We start from the raw sequence: 18,971 nt of genomic DNA on the forward strand, positions 1-18,971 counted from the left end.
ATGTGAATGGAAAGCGTTGTAATAAAACACTGGAACGTTCCAACTTACTAAAGGAAATAAAAAATATTATATTCAGATAAATCATAAGGAAAATGTTGAATATTAAAAATATTGTATGGTCAACCAATATACTAAAGCAAATTTTCAAGTAACTTGGACATCTTGAAGATCTTAGTGACAGATCCAGGTCAACTGTAAAGCTTATAAGAAATGAAAGTTTCAGATATTAAGCAATTTAATCTTGTGGACCAATAAATAATAATTTAATGAGATTCATTCATTCATTCATACACTCACGCCTTGTTCCCGTCGGGGTAGGCAGAGACAATAGAATGCCACTTTCTTTATCCTTACAAACCCCACGGGCTTCCTCTACAATCATTACTCTTTAATTACTACCTCTCCAAGAAAGAAGGAGGATTACTGACATAACTCCTCTAGTTAAAATTGCTCAATCTACAATTGATTCCCCTTATCTCCTTTCACTCTTAAACCTCAGAGTTCCTCTAAGGATAAGTAGACAACCAATTTCCCTACAAATTAGTCATAACTCATCTAATTATAGGAATAACTCATTTTTATACGAACTGCAAGTATCTTTAACACTTTAATTGACTTCGACACGTTTGATATATTTAACTCTAAGCCTAACACTATCAAATCATTACTTTCAAAATATTGGTTTAGTATCTAAATTATAATGTAAGTCTGAATTATTTATAACTCTGACCCAATCTTCTGACTATTAATATTATTTTATCTTCATGTCCTTAATTTATAATCTTTATAATTTTAGAGTAAGAAATCCTATTTAATTCTTATAAAGTACTAGCTGACCCGACAGACGTCGTTCTGTATATAATAAATAAAACAATGTTTTTATATGAATTTGTCAATAATATATCATAACATCAAAAATTACTTCGTAAAATATGCACCCTGCTGTCGTAATGAAATTGTTTCACAGCAGAACTGTCAAACCGTGCGTCGATAAATTCTCTCATAGAAATTATGTATGGACACATCAAAGGAAAAACAATTTTTTTGTTTTTATTTAATTTAACAGCATTTTCCTATTTATTCACCTTTTAAAGCTTCTCTGGACTTCCACAAATAATTCAAGGCCTAAATTTGCCAAATCGGTCCAGCCGTTCTCGAGTTTTAGCGAGACTAACGAAGAGCAATTTATTTATATATATATAGATTTAGCTGGTATAATAGAATTGTTTTTGTATTTTACTTCTTAGTTACTGTATTTTCTTTACTGCATATTAAGAATAAGTGAAACCTGTATTGGTGTGAACTGTAAGTTTTCTGAATAAAATAAAATAAATAAATAAAGGGCTCGTGTTCTTACCGTGTTCTCAGTGCTGTTCAGAAACTCCGACAGTTTAAGAGTGTACTCCTCAATTACACATTGCAGTTTTTCGCAAGAAAATTGAATTGCCTGTAATTAAATAATGTCTTAGAGAAATTAAAAAATCTGACTTCAAAGACAGAAAAGTATAAAATAATTTAATAGAGATTTAATTTTATACACCTCGCAAATCTTATATCTTTAATATTAATAAAATTTTAACATTTGTATGTGCTACCTATTGATAGGGTGCCTGCTCGCTTGGGATGTTTAGTTTTCGACGAAGCTATTCCACTCAAAGTCACGCGTGGCGAATGTAGGTACCTGCTATTACATCTGGCTTGGCACCGAATTAAAACCTATCAATAGTTAGCACATCCAAATAATAGTATTTTAACAGTTCTGTGTTGCACTTCGTCAAATGGTTTGAGCAGATTCTGGAGTGCACCAGGACAGAGATGAGAACATTACATAATATGGTCAGTCCTGTGCCTGAAGTGGGACGGCTTGATGACCCCTTCTATTTGCTTTCTAGGTGTGACAGTCACAGGTGACAGTCACATTACTGCCGGTAATTCAGCGGTGTGACTCATCCACCAAATGTGATATTATAGCATGTGTTAAGGTGCATTTAATCTTGGACTTGCATTTTTTTTTTATGGAATAGGAGGACAAACGAGCGTACGGGTCACCTGTTGTTAAGTGATCACCGCCGCCCTCAATCTCTTGCAACACCGGAGGAATCACAGGAGCGTTGCCGGCCTTTAAGGAAGGTGTACGCGCCTTTTTTTGAAGGTACCCATGTCGTATCGTCCCGGAAACACCGCATAAGGAAGTTCATTCCACAGCTTTGTAGTACGTGGAAGAAAGCTCCTTGTAAACCGCACTGTGGAGGACCGCCACACATCCAGATGGTGTGGATGATATCCTAACTTGTGGCGTGTCGTGCGAAGGTGGAATTCGGCGGCAGGAATCAGGTTAAACAGCTCTTCGGAACACTCCCCGTGATAAATTCGGTAGAAGACACACAATGAAGCGACGTCTCTACGCAACGCCAAGTGATCCAGCCGTTCACAGAGCACTGGGTCCCCGACAATTCGAGCTGCTCTGCGTTGCACGCGGTCAAATGGATCGAGCTGATACTGGGGTGCGCCAGACCAGAGATGACAGCAATACTCCATGTGAGGCCGGACCTGCGCTTGCATAAACCATTCGGGCCTGATGACATAGCCCTGATCAACCGGTTATTGTTTGTGATACTTAATTTGCTGCCCTTCTAAATCCCAATAGGCTGACTTATCTATAGATGTGGCCATCTAGAAGGCAAAGACAAATTGGCTTTAAGAAGAAGAAGAAGGTGGGCGTCATTAATAGAGCACGGCAATACTTCAAGCCAGCCCACATTCTAGCGCTCTACAAAGCACAGGTCCGGCCACAAATGGAGTATGGCTGTCATCTCAGATCTGGCGCACCCCAGGTATTAGCTAGATCGATTAGACCGCATGCAACGCAGAGCAGCTCGAATTGTCGGGGACCCAGTGCTCTCTAAACGGCTGGATCACTTGGCGTTGCATAGACGCTCGCAACGCTCCTGTGATTCCTCTGGTGTTGCAAGAGAATGTGGGTGGCGGTGATCACTTAACACCAGGTGTCGTACGCTCGTTTGTCCTAGTTTTATATAAAAAGAAAAATAAATATACCCTGTGGGATATTGGTTTCATTAATAAAAATGATTCAAACAGACGATTCAGAGATACAGAAACGATCAGATGAATATCGTCTTACTTACGTCGAGGTACAGGTTGGTGGCTCCGAGGCCAGGCGGCACCACCAGCTCGCCGCACACTTGCCCCATCTCTAACACCGTCTGGAGCAGACTCTTGAGCAGATCTCCGCTGTCTCCCATGCACGCAGTCTGTTGTATCGACTTGTGGAATATCTGCAAGATATAATAAATATTATAAAATACATGAAAATGAAATGAACGAAAATATTACATAACTGACTATATAAGTGTCAGCTTGATGTGTTAACAAGCGCTACCAACGTCATGAACTACCGTAAGATATCCAAATTAATAATTACATTTATTTGACTACTGTCAATATTTAAATACTATTTAATATAATTCTGACTATGATTAGAAATAAATATAATAGCATATAATATTAAGATCTTTTGTTAACTTGATTCGTGTAAGTTAGTTGGCACTACAGCAGTGGCAACTAACAGTAAGGAGCATCATCACGGTAGACGGTCGTGCCCTATATAAGCCAGTTCGAGCAGGATTTGTCTTTTGGTCCCTGTTCTATCAAAGAGATCTAATTGTCTCTTAATTATTAATAATAAGTGTATTTTCAATATTGTAATCCTAAGTGCGGAAACTTTAAAATACAGATGTAACAGGTTTATTTAGCAACCCCTTCTACATAATTATATATATATTACTCCGGTTCGATGCATCTCACTATTAGATCGAATCATATTTTGTCCGTATGGAACTCAGCACTGCTCAAATTGTCAGCGATTTAGTTCTTTATTGCGTAGACGAGCAGCTTCAACACCTACGCCATTTTCTATAATATACATACATAATATGATATAGTTGAGTCCACAAATGATTTATTTTCTAGCTGTATTGTAAGCTATTTTACATTTCTTGTCTAAGTCCAAGTGCCTAACTAAAACCTAAACTAGCCAGAAATATTATACTTATTTTGTTTTGGAACTGAATGTTTTGGATTGGTACAAATGGACCGAAGAGATGGCCGGCCAGATTCCCGGACCTTACACCATTAGCTTTCTTCTTTTGGGGATACGTGAAAGATATGCTATACAAAAAGCGATACGAGAACTTGGGCGAGTTACAAACAGAATTGTGCCAATATGATAATATCGAGTATTCACCACCAATCTTCGATTGGCATCATAAGAGTGTGTTTTTTGTTGTTTTTTTTTACATTTAAGTCGGTTCGATTTCCAGACGAGGCAAGTAATTTTTAGAAAATCTTTGAATGCAGAATTACTAACTTTTAAAAATAACATAAAGTCTTCTTTCAGTAAAATACCCTATCTTCGATATTTAAGGTACTTTCCCTTCATGTCCCATAACTTTGCGACACCCTGTATACGTACGAGACACGTGGGTGGATGCCATGTGAACCGCTCGCCAGACGTGGACTACGTACCTGTAGGGCGTGTAAGCTGTTCTGGTGCAGGGACGCCACGCGGACTATCTGCGATTGGAAGTGAGTGTTCTTCGCAAACGGCAAAGGGTGACTGTTGTGACGCCGCAGGTCTTGTATCTGTTAACACAAAGAAGACTATATTTACCGACGGAGATTAGAGATATACACAGAAATGCTAACACATTACTGCTTCACGGCACAAATAGGCGCCGTTGTGGTACCCTTAATATAGCCGTTATCCTGTGCAAAGAATATTTTACCCACTGGTATATTTCATAAATGACAAAAAAAAATTGCTTAGTCTTACTTTTAAAACTATAGTGGTTTTGGCAAGTACGATAAATTTAATTTAAATTAAACGAATTTCAACCGTCTGGAATCTAGAATCATGAATGTATTAGGATATGTATGAACCGAATAGTGAGTTCTGTTTATATTTAGTTTATTGTCATTAGTTCCGATCGAGTTGTGTTCGATAATGAAAACGGGGCATTCTTGATCACGGGGCGACTTAAGCCAGTAACGACGATGAAATGATAAGTGTGAACCATCTATATATATTGGTTGCGCCAAATAGCCTCATTGCGTAGAATGAAAGGGCTAACTTGGATCGCGACATTATTCGCGAAGCAACCGTGAAGAGTATACGTCGACCCCCGCATCTCAAAACATGCGTTCGATGCGCGCGCGCGCCGCTACCTCATACTAGAAAATTTTTATTTAATATTTTGAGCTCTTCATAATTTACATTAAATTGAAAATAAGCTGTGTCTGTGGTGTAATAAAGTGAAGGACGTCCTGGCGAGGCCTGCAGAAGATATCAAGGTTAGTCCCTGGAATTTTACTGCATTGAGCTAATTGGTATTACTAAGAGACGAACCCCGCTCCCTTTTTTCCATACAGTCCACTCAAAATAATCTTTTAGATTGCCCATCGCGAACGTATTTTCACAATTATTTTGACAAAAAGTATTTTCTTTGGTATTTATAAGGTTTATTTGGTACAAATTAGACGTAATTTGGTAAGAATTTAGTATCATGTCGCAGGTGGAGGGGGGTGAAAGGGGAAGGGGGAGGGAGAGAGATGGAAAAGGTAACGCACCAGTCTCTTGAAAATTAAATTAATGTAACCTAACCTCAAAATAGATAAAAGTTTTTCTAAAGGCCAAGTAGAAGTTAGTCATTACATTACATTGTTAAAGAAAAAAAACCATGAACGGTTGGCGGGCATGGCAGATTCTACCTTACCTGTCCGGGTCGGGGTGAGTCTGATGCTCACTTCGCTCGCTTTTACATCCTACGTTCTTTTAGTCGTGTTACTTTCACGAAACCAACCCTGGCATTTGATCAAATCACTAGATTTGTTTAGAGAAATGATAAAATCGTGTTATTCTTTAAACATACTCCGTGATTTGATCAAATCATTTAGAGAATCGACCAAATCTCTGTTATTATCATTTCCCTGCAACATTTTATATATACATATATATATTTTTGACAATTTGACTTTTATACATACAATTTTAACATTTTTTTTTATTTTATTATGTTTCAGCATTGAAAAATAGATACAACTTCAAACTTGCTCCATTCTACGATCAACCCCTGTTTTTTAATCACGGAATTAATATTATTCTGTTCCATCCACCGATGCGCAATCGAATACAATAATAATTGTAGTACGATATTTTTTATGTACGATATATTATTTCGAAGGTCCGAGAATCAGTCGTCATCTATTTTTTATACCCCAAAAATTCTATTTATTAATTTTTTTTATTACCTTAATTGGCAATACAATATTTGCTGGGTCAGCTAGTATTAATCGAAACATAAGTCAAGCAAATAAATAACTTCTTTCTGCATAATGTAAAAAAATAAATTGGTTTTCGCTAACAGTTACTAGATGCCGACCTGTCTGGAGAGCTGGTACAAGTGATTCCGACTGAACCTGGAGCAGAACTCCGTGGACCTCTTCATGATTTTCGGAATGGTGGTCGGGTCGAGGTTCACAATGTCTTTGGTCTCTAATGTGAGGCTGCAATCAGAGATGCCACCAATATTATTTTAGTTGTGATTCGACATGGAATAATGACGAACTTAGACGAATAGCCTTTCTGTAATATAAATAAATATTAGATGAAATAATCTAATTTAAAAAATTTAAGACTTTATTTTAAAAAATAACGATTTTCCATCTTAGATCACATAGAGATTACTTAGACAAAATTAAAGATGAAGAAAGAGATACAAATTATAATATCTTTGACCTGCCATTGAAGTCTTAAACCTACTAAAATTATTTTATTAAACCTATTAATATCATCTGATGGAATGTAATCAATGCTCGGTGCCCCCTACACTCTCTAACAGAGTTATAACAGAAGACAAGAATACCAAAAAACTTTGCCGAACAAATTTCTTTTATTAGTTTTCTAATTGGAAGAAAGTCCCTTGAGAACCAAATTCTCGTTGAAAATCATCAGCATCAAGTTTCAGAGTTTTAGGGTTGTGTACCTACCTAGCTAGGTAGGTACAAGAAAAACAGAAACAAAGTACCTACAAAGAAGAAGCTAATATCAAATACCTAAACTAATGTCTGTTATCTTCGAACTGCTTCGAGATGAACTGTAACCAAAAAGAAATCCTTGCAAATACAATTTGGCTAAATCTTTATTTCATCAAGGATAAAGACCAAATAAAGTTGACTGATAAATCAAGATTTGTTTAAAATAAATTATATTGTTTGATGCTGTTTGTGCGACTTGATAATAATAATAAAAAAATATTAACACAAATAATCTTGCTCCAAACTAGGCATAGCCTGTACTATGGTTGCATGACTACGATATATTTAATACAATATACATACTTAAACATAGGTACAATAATACATAGAAATATCCATGACTCGGAAACAGACATCCATATTCATCATAATATAAATGTTTGCATCTACCATAAAATGATGTCACGAAGACGTTAACATGTCAAGCTTTCGTCCACAGAAATCTAAATAGGGTCAAAGAAATGTTTAAAGAAATTATTCCTTGCTAGACCTTCATACAATATTCAAACGCATAACACACTAATGTAACGTATAAAATAATTTGTTGCGCCGGATTTCCCCTTATACTTTCACTTAATATTTAATTCAAAAAACCAGCATCTTAGTAAAAAGATACGACTCGTAATGTTATCTTTTGAATGATATATCTGTAGATTGTGAAAGAAATTCTGCAGTACAACATATCATATTATCTACACGTTTCTCCAAAATATAATAATTCACTACTTAATCGCAGATGATCTAAAAGACACATGTCACGGCTATTCGATTCGCTAGTATATATTTTGATTATTGTTTGTCCCTGTCTCGATGAGGCTTATAGCTCTTGCATACCATCATTCGTAACGCTGTTAGATGTCTGAGAAAATGGACATAATACACCACCACAATACAAGTAACTCAGCGGTCTCCATTAAATTTATATCTACGTCTGGTCGGAGCTCTAGGTTTGGATCTATACAAAGAATGACGCGGACGGCGCGTCGCAGCTAATTTAACTCGGACAGCGTCCAGCCTCGGCGGCGTACGGCGTGACACTAAATAGTTTTGTCTTCCCAAGATTTCTAAGCGGCCATGTAAGTGGTAAGTGTATGTGTGCGTGCGTCAATTCGGGCGGTTTAATATGAAGAGGACTGTTATATTACTGTATTTTGTTACTTCGTCACACTGTTTGAATATAATATGTGGTATGTATAATTAATTACTTACATAATATCGTTGAGTTCGGCGTCTATCTTCGCTCGCAGTTCCTTCACTTTGGCGCAGTAGATGCTGTTTTCTACAACGCTCGTCACGTTTTCGCTCGATTTTGTACCTTAAAGTAAACCGACCGATAAAGTAGCTCGCTTAGCCACTGTTTAACACTTTAGTTACAGCCATCATCCATAAGAGAGAAAATTTTCAGAAAAATCAAAGTAAATATAGCAAAATTTTATTCATGACGAAACTACAATAACATAATTATACAATCATAATAAAATTGACGAGATAAAATAAGAAGAACATGTTCACCAAAAGGACACCCACACAGCAAAATATTTGGAATTAAGATTAGGATAACCCCATTGCCTGTTCCATTAGACCCATGGACAACACAATCCCTATTTTACAAAGATAATTTTTGGAACTAATAATATGTTACACTATATTAATTATTTTTGGTAAGAATTATTGAAAATAGAAAGAAACGGACACGCGTTGTGTCAAAACATTTGACTTTTATTATTATGCCTTCGAGGAATTTTGTTCATCCACAAGATAAGTTTTAAGGTTTTCTTTGAAAGAGAACACTCTTTTTTCATTTCAACCACTCCAGCATTTACAGGCGCTTTACTTAAAGCATCTTCTAAATGCTGCGGTTTTATGTAAGCAAAAAAGATAAAAATAATTGCAAAGGTGATTATCGAAAACTATATTTACTAACTAAGATACTTCCTGTTCATTTAAAAACCAAATCCCAAATAGCAATAGATTCTTAATTTAATAATAATATGAAAGTTCGTATAACAAATAAATATAACTCCAGAAGCGTGAGGGAGGGAAAGTTAACCAATTAAACCAATGTAATGAACAAAGTATCTGTGTACAAAAAAGTTTTAGCATCTGGAGCCGATCAAGGTAACTGTATTTCGACAAACAGACCCAAGTACTACAAGTATTTTTAATTATTTATAACACTTACACTATTGAAATATTATATTTTGTTTTACTAGCGTAACTTTTTTAATGGCCTTACTACTAAATAATGCAATACCTAGTTATTTATATAGACTAAGAAATCACATTAAAACATAACGTGAATGTAAGTAAATGTAGTATGTGATAATTAGAAACCGGATTACATGCTACAAAAAATGACCAAAATATGCATGCAAATATGCACCAAAATCCACAAAAAGGGCCAACATATGCATACAATTAAACAGGAAAAAATAAAAAGTAATATTTAAATATTTTTATTTTATTTTATAAAGGCTTGTACTGACAATCTTATTTGTGAAAAAATCTATTACAAGATATACCTACTTAGGTAACAATAAAATTTAAGATTTACCTTTAAAAATATGTACCTACTACTAAGTACTGTTCTAAATGTTCTGTAGACAAATTGTGTCTACGATCGCTTGACAAATTTTTGTAAGCGGAAAAGGAGGGTTCTACGTCTACTTATTCGGCAGAATTTAAATTTTAATGCAATGTTTGGGTGTACTATGAAAAGCATCGAACGATGAGCGAGATCGAGCGTAAATATGCATATTTTTTTTTCTAAAATATGCAACTACCGCTGAAAAGGTACTAAATATGCAAAAGCATATGCAATATGCATTTGCATGTAATCCGGTCTCTAGTGATAATATATATAACGAGATAGTTGAGGAGTTTTCCCAAACTAAAAAAAAATGCAGTTATATTTAAGATGAAAAATGCGCTGTTGAATAGCATTGAATAACTCTCAGTAACTGTTGTTCAATGTTAGTCAATACTGCTACATGCTAATTTAGGATAGCTTATGTAAATCGTATCCTTTTTCTAATTGTAATAATTCTAATAGTGTTTAGTTCTAAGTTCTAATAGTTTAGTTTATTGTAAGTAGTAGATATGTATGTACACATAATTAAATGTTTATTTAGCGCGATAGCTTGCCAACAAACTGTTAAAGTTTGGCAAGATATATCAATAAGTTAAAAGTGTACTTATCAAAATTAAAGTAAGTAAATTTAAAACAAATGTCTTACCGTGAATTTTGTGACTTAACAGCCATTTGACGTCTTTTATGTAGACGGAATGGAATTTGATGTAATACGATAAAAATGATGAGGCAAAGTGTAATGCTACATTTAGTGCTCGACCGACGCTCAGCGCTGACGTCGCGTCGGTCGAGCGTAGCTATAACAATGTAAACATATGAACGCGTACAGACCAGTGCTGATGAATCACTACGCGCATACAGCTATGTCGCGCTGACGAGTCGTCGGTCCGGCGTACGTCGCGTCAGTCCGCTGACGCGCCATGCCCATAATATACTACAATATTACAGGCGTAATCAAGTTTGCTGTCAGCTGACCACTGAACGCAACATGTTCAGCGAATACGCGCTACGCTCGACCGACGTCAGTTTCGGTCGAGCACTAAATGCAGCCTAACTCTTCGATATTTCATATCTAGTACTGTGAGCGCTGTACATTTTTTTTTCACGACACCAACAATCTGAGGCCGCACTAGTAATCACTATTCATATGCATACTAAAATTTATATAAAAACATTGATTTGACTTACTGCATACAAGATCTGAGGTCTTGTGGGCCGGCTCCCGGGACTCCTCCGGCTTCTCCCTGACCGTGGGCGGTGGAGTGGTCGCATCACTCAGCACCTCATCTTCAGGACCTGCCGCGTTCGTGCTGAGTTAGCGCTTTAATTGTGACTGAGTATGAATACATTTAGGTACGGATTCCCTGTATTCTATGGCTTCGTCTTTCGCTATAGATACACTGTAAAGCGCTTTCGAATGCGCTCAGCTTAAGTAATGATTATTTTTAGTTTTCGCACCACTTTTCATTACTCTGTGTCTCTTACCCGTTTTACCCTTCTTATATAAAAAAAATGGCAACAAATATAGGGTCACAAATAAACGTGCGTCATAGGAGCCATATTTGTGTTTTATATAGTCGAAACATAGACAAGGTGCGGGCACGCTCAGCTGCCTCAGTGTGGTCTTAAGAACTCTAAGTAACCACCGTAGCAATAAGACCTTAGAAGGAGTATCTTTATTTCCGTAAGTTTGTTTCTGTTTAAGAGCACTTAAAAATCATGAGTACACAGTTTTAAAAAAATTTACGTGGTTTCGTCAAATTTAAAAAAAAATATTATCTCGCTACACAGACGCACACAGCAATCCATACCCACAATTTTAGTTCAAATTGTATAGGTAAAGTTGTGACTTGTAATCTTGATTGTCTGGAGGGGATTACTATTTCAGATATACATCGCCTCTTTATGAGCATGTAATTACAATCATTATTGTAAATTTTGTGAACAATTAGAGTGTTCATTTGACACAAGAGACTATTATTTTTGATCAAGCTTATTCAATTTCATTTTTTTTTAAAACAAGGACTCCTTTGCTTATTTATGATATATATAATTGAAGAGAAGTTTTGTAATAGGATTTGAATACTTTTTCTTGAAATATATTATCATACATATGCCAACCGGTCTGAAGGCTATTCCTGTTAAGAATTACTGTCAAGTAACTTCACTGAAATGAATGACACTGAAAAAATAACTGAAATCATTATTATTAATATTAGATATTTTTGTCCCTTGTACGCTAAATTCTATAACCATTTTTTATTGATTTATAAAATTGAATAATTCTCAAAATCCAACGTTTAGGTGGGTATATTAAAATTTATTTTCAATTATCTGTGCCCGCAAGTTGTTCCTTGGCTGCCCTCCGCAAAATTACTGCCGACCCAAAACTGTGCTATCGAGCTGCAATGGGACTCCATGTTACGTGATTTTTAACTATAAGCAGGTATCTTAAAATTGTGTGAACCCATTAAGATGAACTCCACTAGTTCATATTTATCAGCAATTCAATTCTGATCCTAGTGAGTGGATTGATGCGCGCACAAACAGACAAAAAATTCAGTAATTCTTATTACTACATTCGTCCAGATATTGTTTTGAGAAAATCTAGTACAGATTCCGAAAATGTGGGAATATATATTATAATTATGGATTGCTTACATTTAGCATTAACCCAGATTTTTTGATGTGTCAAGTTAAATCAAATAAAATACGAATGTTTGTTTCCGAGTCATTGATGTTCATAAGAATTTATGTATGTTTAAGTATGTATATTATATTAAATATATCGTTGTCTTGTACCCATAGCACTATGCCTAATTTGGGGCAAGATAATTTGTGTAAAAGTGTGTCAATATTTATTTATTTATTATTATTATCAATTACCAGAAACATCATCATCCTTATCATCACCGTAGATATGGAACACGTCTCCATCATCCGCTTCCTTCTCCTCCATAAAAACCACATGATGATTATCAGAGGTCTCCTCCATGTTTCCAGTTTCAATTGAATTTTCGAGGATCTCCTTTTGTTTTAGCTCTTCAATCTAATAAAATAATTATCAATAAAGTAATTTATGCATGCAATATAATTTTTCTAATAATAGATTTAACATAGTGTCGGATTTATTGACAAGGCTTCTGTTTACAGCATACATACATACACTCACGTCGTAAAACCAATACTGAATATCTTAGTGATCGGACAGCTTTCATGCGCCGCTTCTTCTCTCCACAGCAACATTTGTTTCCGAAGCGGTAGTAGTATTAGATATGACATCAAAAAGAATCAATTTGAGAAAATTAATGCCTCTTATGCCTTTTGATAGCATTACGGACGTCGAAGTACCTTCGTCGCCTTTTACGACACCTCGATAAAAGTGAGAGAGAGCTTTTCTACTTCGCCGGATACGCCACGGCTGTTTGCAGCATATATGATAAGCCGTTTTAAGCATTATTTGAGTCTAGCACTTACAAAAATAAAAGTAAGAAAAAAATGAAAACAGAAAATTATGTAGAAATCATTTTGATTCAGGTTTCAAATTAAAGAGAGTCGAGATCGTTTCTTATGAAATAATGGTTACTAAAGTTTTCTCTCGAGTATTATTTTCATATAACGTTTGAATACGATCTTAAATTATATTTGCTTTCGGATGTATTAACCATTTGATGACTACCAGCGATTTAAATATTGGGAGAGTACATACAACATACTATTAATGTAAGAAACATACCTCTGCATTGGCCTTTCTCTCCATCCTCATGGCCTCGAGTTCAGCTTCCAGTAGCTCCTTTATTTTGTCTTCGGACAGCTGGTTGATGAACTGGTACGGGTCGTCTGAAACACCTGTATACTCTTACCCTTTCAGTTCACGCAACTGATATTATCGAAACACATATACAGTGTGATACAATATTACCCATACAGCCGAAAGGAGGTATAATGGGGCCTTATAACGAGTCCATTCACAATATTTAAGAACCGTAGTAACGCTGTATAACATACCCCAAAAAAAATTTTCTTTTCACTGATTTGCAAACCCTATTTCAGTAAAATTAAAGAGTAAACTACGCAGAATGTACCTAAATTTCTACGTAATTGGCGGAACGACAAAAAATTTAAAAGACCTAATTTAACGAGTCTTTTACTGGGTGATGTAAATGTTTTTACAACATGGTCCCAGAAAATATACAAAACAAAACAAAAATTGTGTGGTTAAGGTTAGTATAACATGAATGATTTTCTTACTGATACCACAGACTGGGAACAAGGCGAACACCCTCAGGCTATTTTATTATAAATATTTATAAAACCCCTGAGTTTATCGTGCCCGTTCTTCTCAGGTCTCAAGCATACTATTTCAAATGGGTGGTAGTTTCTGACGACCAATATGATTTTTAATCCTATTTTGTATAAAAATATGAATTTGATCCAGATTTCGATACAAGATAAAAGTAATTAAAATGTTGTGGTGTCATTGGCCCATAAAACGTGTGCAAGATACGTGTTGACTCTTTGTAGTCCATTACAACAGTTTCTACAAGTCAATCTTCAGCGGCCGTTCCCAATATTCAGTCTATCTCCGGTTGTGGCCTACTTGAGATAAAAATCGTCACTATCGTGGACTTTCTGTCCCAATAAACTTATCGACAGTAATTCACCTTACCCGTACACGCTGCCTGTCAATGGGAGGACGTATAGCGGACCAGCGATAGAAGTTTGTATGGAAATTGCAATTCACGCGTCCCAATATAACGCGATAAGAATGACTTATCGGGTATATTGGGACAGCTTCAGATTATTGACAGCTAATTACGGACAGTAGAAGGTAGTAATTGATCTCTATCTGTAGATAGTATATTGGGAACGGCCGTAAGTAAATACGTTGATTGAAATCATATACCTGCACAGACACTGTTAATTATATCCTGCTCCTTGACAAACTCCTCCCATATCTTCTGCTCTTGTTGTTTCTTTCTCTCGCGCCTACTTGACTTCCATGTCTGTTCCAAGGCCTCATTATCAACATACTAAAAATTAAATATGGACAAAATTAGGATTTTAATGAAAACCAAAGAACGACAATGATTTGAAAAGAAAAACATGGATTGATAAAAAAAACCATATATAGAATATAGCCTGTTCTGAATAGATTTTAAATGCAACTAAAATAAAAGTTGGTTTGAATTTTATTATTTAATAAAATTTGAACAATCTGACATTCCACAGACAGCAACAAATTCCTGAATCATCTACCGTCTGTTGTTTTGAACTGATACAAGACATATACATCACGAATTTTTTTATAAGAGGGGACAAACGGACAAGAAGCTCATGTGATGGGTAATGGTGAGACAACCGCCCATGGACATCATCAACACCAGGGGTCAAGAGATAAGTTGCCAGTCTTTAATAATAATAATGTTGACACACTTTGACGCAAATTATCTTGCCCGAAACTAGGCATAGCCTGCAGTACTATGCGTACAAAACAACGAAATATTATTAATATTTGAAACATATTTATTATATATTACTAGCTGACCCAGCAAACGTTGTATTGCCGATATTAAAATCGCGATTCAAAAGTAACTGTTGATCGTAGATGGGCGAAAATTTGAAGTCGTATGTATTTTTTAATGCTGACTCATAATCAAACAAATTTAAAAAAGTGTCAAAAAAATTAAAATAAAAAATCGTGTGGACCACCCTTAACATTTAGGGGGATGAAAAATAGATGTTGTCAGATTCTCAGACGTACCCAATATGCACTCAAAATTTCATGAGAATCGGTCAAGCCGTTTTGGAGGAGTTCAATGTTTAACACCATGACACGAGAATTTTATATATTAGATTATAAATACATATAAATAACCTTAGCTTGGAAGCATATAGCTTGGATCCATATTCATCATATAAATGGTTGCACCTACCTGGATTCGAACCCTCTAGCTAAGTACGCATGGTCATTATCCACTGGGCTATATGATCGTCAAAGTTAAGTTGTAATTAGGGAGCATGCGTTTTGCTTGAAATGCCCTAAGTTGTTTAAGGAAAACTGCATCCGTCAATTAATTTCACAGAGTGCCTGTGCATACTTACATCTCAAAAGCTGGCAACACATACCTTGACCTTTGTTATTGCTGATGTCCATAAGCTCTGTTGCCTCCTCCAATATAAAAAAAATATTGCTGCCAAGTTCCATTATGCCCATTCGTTAGTGTCAGTAGTCAAAGAATGAGTCAAAGTCAACAGGTCAGGTCAAAGTCTAGGAACTTCAGCAGATCTTTATATATGTCTATGGTAAATTCATATCTAATCAGGGTTGCCGTAGCTTAAACAAGTAACCTGTTTTTGGCTTAGGGACATGGTATTGTATAAGTGACGTCACCTCATTATCTACCGCATTTATTGCGGGGAGAGTTCCAAAGTGCTGTTAAATATGATCCCTATACCACGCAATTCCACGATCGCAGGACACGCTACAAACGTAAAGACTCACCACCCAAATGTGTGGTCTTCATTCACAGTACGGGTTCTAGTAACTTTCCTTCACGTACATACTACTAAACTATGGCAAAAAACTAACTTTCTTGGTGCTTCTAGGACGTTGCAGTTGGAACCTTCAAAATACACTCGTCCGCATAGCTAAAAGGTATCAATGCTCGTATGATTCCTTTGCTGTTGCATGATATTGTGTACGCTAGTGATGAATTCCCATCACAAAATAATAATTTAAGAAAACTATTTTTTATTTTTCATTTTTTAGTTAAATTTTCTATAAAAGCGTATTTTTAAAACTATTAAGTTCTTTAACATCAATTCCTGCCTTATCGACTATAGATAAAAATTATATAAATTGACAAAAATCTTAGTTTGCAAATTGAATAATGGAATAATCTTATCATACTAGTGTATTGTCATCGGTCCTCGATAAATCTACAAATTTTGAATGAAATCTGGTCGTTTAATGTGGGTCAAAATCGCGTCTAAAGGAGTCAGTTACAAACATACATACAAACATACAAGTGAAGCTAATATAAAGCGTATAAAAATAAGGGTTGGACCTAGCACGGAATTAGGAGGTAAAAAATATTGTATTTGATATAGCTTAAGTCCACGATTATAATGATACCACTCTTATAACAAGGAAATGCACCGTTTCCAAGAAACTAACGAAAAAAAATCTAGCCTAAAACAGTAACATCACGCAAATAAAACTGTAGTGAGCGCTGTCAAGGCGCCGGGAGGCTTATAACTTGCTAATAGCTGTCAATTGTAAATGAAAAACAGGAAAATGAAACGTAAAAAATAGTCTAGACGGCTTCATAAATTATAATTTTTAGACATAAAAGGCTAGAACCCAGAGTTGTAAGGCCAGTAAAACAAACAATAATTATTTTTCTTATATCTCCTTTAATGTTTATTCCGTTTTCCTATCGTAGATGCGTGAATGTTTCCGTGTACTGTGTTTTACCCGTTTAGAGGTTATATTTTTTATTATTTTGAAAACTGTGCATTACCTTGTAGTAAGATTAGTAGCACTATAATGGTGGACTATAATTTAAAAAATTGGTTAAGTTAGGTTATGTTAGAGCAGTTAAAACAACGAAAGAATCAGAATTGAATTCTAGGCGTATAGGTTTCTTTCCTCTCTATAGAAATGTCCCAACCCTTAAAAATGTCATAATTTGAGGTTAGGTTATAATGTTTTTTTCTCCGGAATGATGCATTATCTTGTGATTAGAGTAGCATTATAATCGTGGACTAAAGCTCTATCAACTACAATATATTTTACCTTATAATTCGTGCTTTGGGATGTTAAGTTTAAACCAAAAAATATAAAGATTATTGTACTTGTATGTTTACTTTAGGTGATAAATAAAGGTGTCAAATAAATTTCCCTCACCTTTAAATTGGTCGCTTCTAACTTTTCCGGCATGTAAGAAAAACCTCTCACACAGGTATCCATTACGCTGTATTACGAAATAATCTTGTGTGACGTGTTCTTTAACTAAATCAAAATTATTAAATTATTAGTAGTGAAAATTTGACATTTTATAAATAAATTTTTTAATCAATATCTAATTACCAACGGAATAATTCAAAAATGAATTTTCATTTTTATTATTTATGTAGATGTAAATTTTTTGAATATAAATGGTTTTTGTTTCAATTGTTGATTCAATATCAATATAACGGATTTAAAAGTTATGCTTCCTATGGCTCACCAACTAATGACAGTAGCGTGTTTTTCTAATTTGTTGACAAGTTACGTCGTTGCCTAGCAACTGGTATACGTAGGGCGTTCTGTCAGTTAGTAATTGCTAGGCAACGGACTTATAATGTACTAGCTGACCCGACAGACGTTGTTCTGTACATTATAAATAAAATACAGATTTTTTATGAATTTGTCAATAATATTTCATAACATCAAGAATTATTATTTCGTAAAATATGCTTCCAGATCTTATAATGAAATTGTTTTACAGCAGAACTGTCAAACCGTGCGTCAATAAATTATCTCATAGAAAATATGTCCATACAAAACAAATATTGGAAATATAAATAATTGGGTGTGGAATTACGTAAAATCCATTCTTAGCTGACCGCTACTCGACGAAAGGAATATTCTTACCAAATTTCAAGTCTCTACGCCTTATGCTTCCAGAGATATCTTGATGAGTGACTATATACGTGGAAATCTATTATATATATACTAGCTGACCAGACAGACGTTGTTCTGTACATAATAAATAAAATACCGTTTTTGATGAATTTGTCAATAATTTTTCATTGTAACATAATAATATGCTCCTTGTTGTTATAATGAAATCGTTTCACAGCAGAACTGTCAAACCGCGCGTCAAAAATACTCTCACAGAAAATATGTCCAAACAAAACAAATATTGGAAATAAAAATAATTATGGGTCCCAAATCGAAATAAAAACTATCCTATCTCTTAAGTTGGACTAAACTGCACTCCATGAAGTAATCACCATTGAAATCCGTTCATTAGTTTAGGAGTCCATTGAGGACAAACATTGTGACACGAGATTTATATATATTAAGATATATATAGATTTTGACTAAATTTGACAGGAATTACAGCCAGCTGTATAGTATTAATAATAATAATAATAATAGTAGTAATATTGACACACTTTAACACAAATTATCTTGCCCCAAACTAGGCATAGCCTGTACTATGGGTACAAGACATCGATATATTTAATACAATCATCATTATTTCAGCCGGAAGAC

At 35.1% G+C, this 18,971-nt stretch overlaps 1 protein-coding gene across 2 annotated transcripts in view; it reads right to left on the reverse strand.

The window, feature by feature from the left end:
* The window catches only part of LOC126972763 (uncharacterized), a 77,611-nt gene extending 59,675 nt beyond the window's left edge, over positions 1 to 17,936 (reverse strand). Inside the window, exons 1-11 of one of the 2 annotated variants that reach the window (XM_050819794.1) lie at positions 17,799 to 17,936; positions 17,616 to 17,720; positions 14,610 to 14,736; positions 13,440 to 13,543; positions 12,590 to 12,752; positions 10,892 to 10,999; positions 8,323 to 8,428; positions 6,459 to 6,582; positions 4,546 to 4,662; positions 3,147 to 3,296; positions 1,358 to 1,447 (exon numbers count right to left, since the gene is read on the reverse strand). In XM_050819794.1, the coding sequence (XP_050675751.1) occupies positions 1,358 to 1,447; positions 3,147 to 3,296; positions 4,546 to 4,662; positions 6,459 to 6,582; positions 8,323 to 8,428; positions 10,892 to 10,999; positions 12,590 to 12,752; positions 13,440 to 13,543; positions 14,610 to 14,736; positions 17,616 to 17,678 (1,152 nt within the window). In that variant the 5' untranslated portion in view covers positions 17,679 to 17,720; positions 17,799 to 17,936. Of the gene's footprint in view, positions 1 to 1,357; positions 1,448 to 3,146; positions 3,297 to 4,545; positions 4,663 to 6,458; positions 6,583 to 8,322; positions 8,429 to 10,891; positions 11,000 to 12,589; positions 12,753 to 13,439; positions 13,553 to 14,609; positions 14,737 to 17,615; positions 17,721 to 17,798 lie in introns of both variants that reach the window. The other variant, XM_050819793.1, reaches the window with a different exon arrangement.
* Between the last annotated feature and the right edge of the window lie 1,035 nt (positions 17,937 to 18,971).

This window comes from Leptidea sinapis, chromosome 27 (genome assembly GCF_905404315.1).
Source record: "Leptidea sinapis chromosome 27, ilLepSina1.1, whole genome shotgun sequence".
NCBI classification, from domain to species: domain Eukaryota; kingdom Metazoa; phylum Arthropoda; class Insecta; order Lepidoptera; family Pieridae; genus Leptidea; species Leptidea sinapis.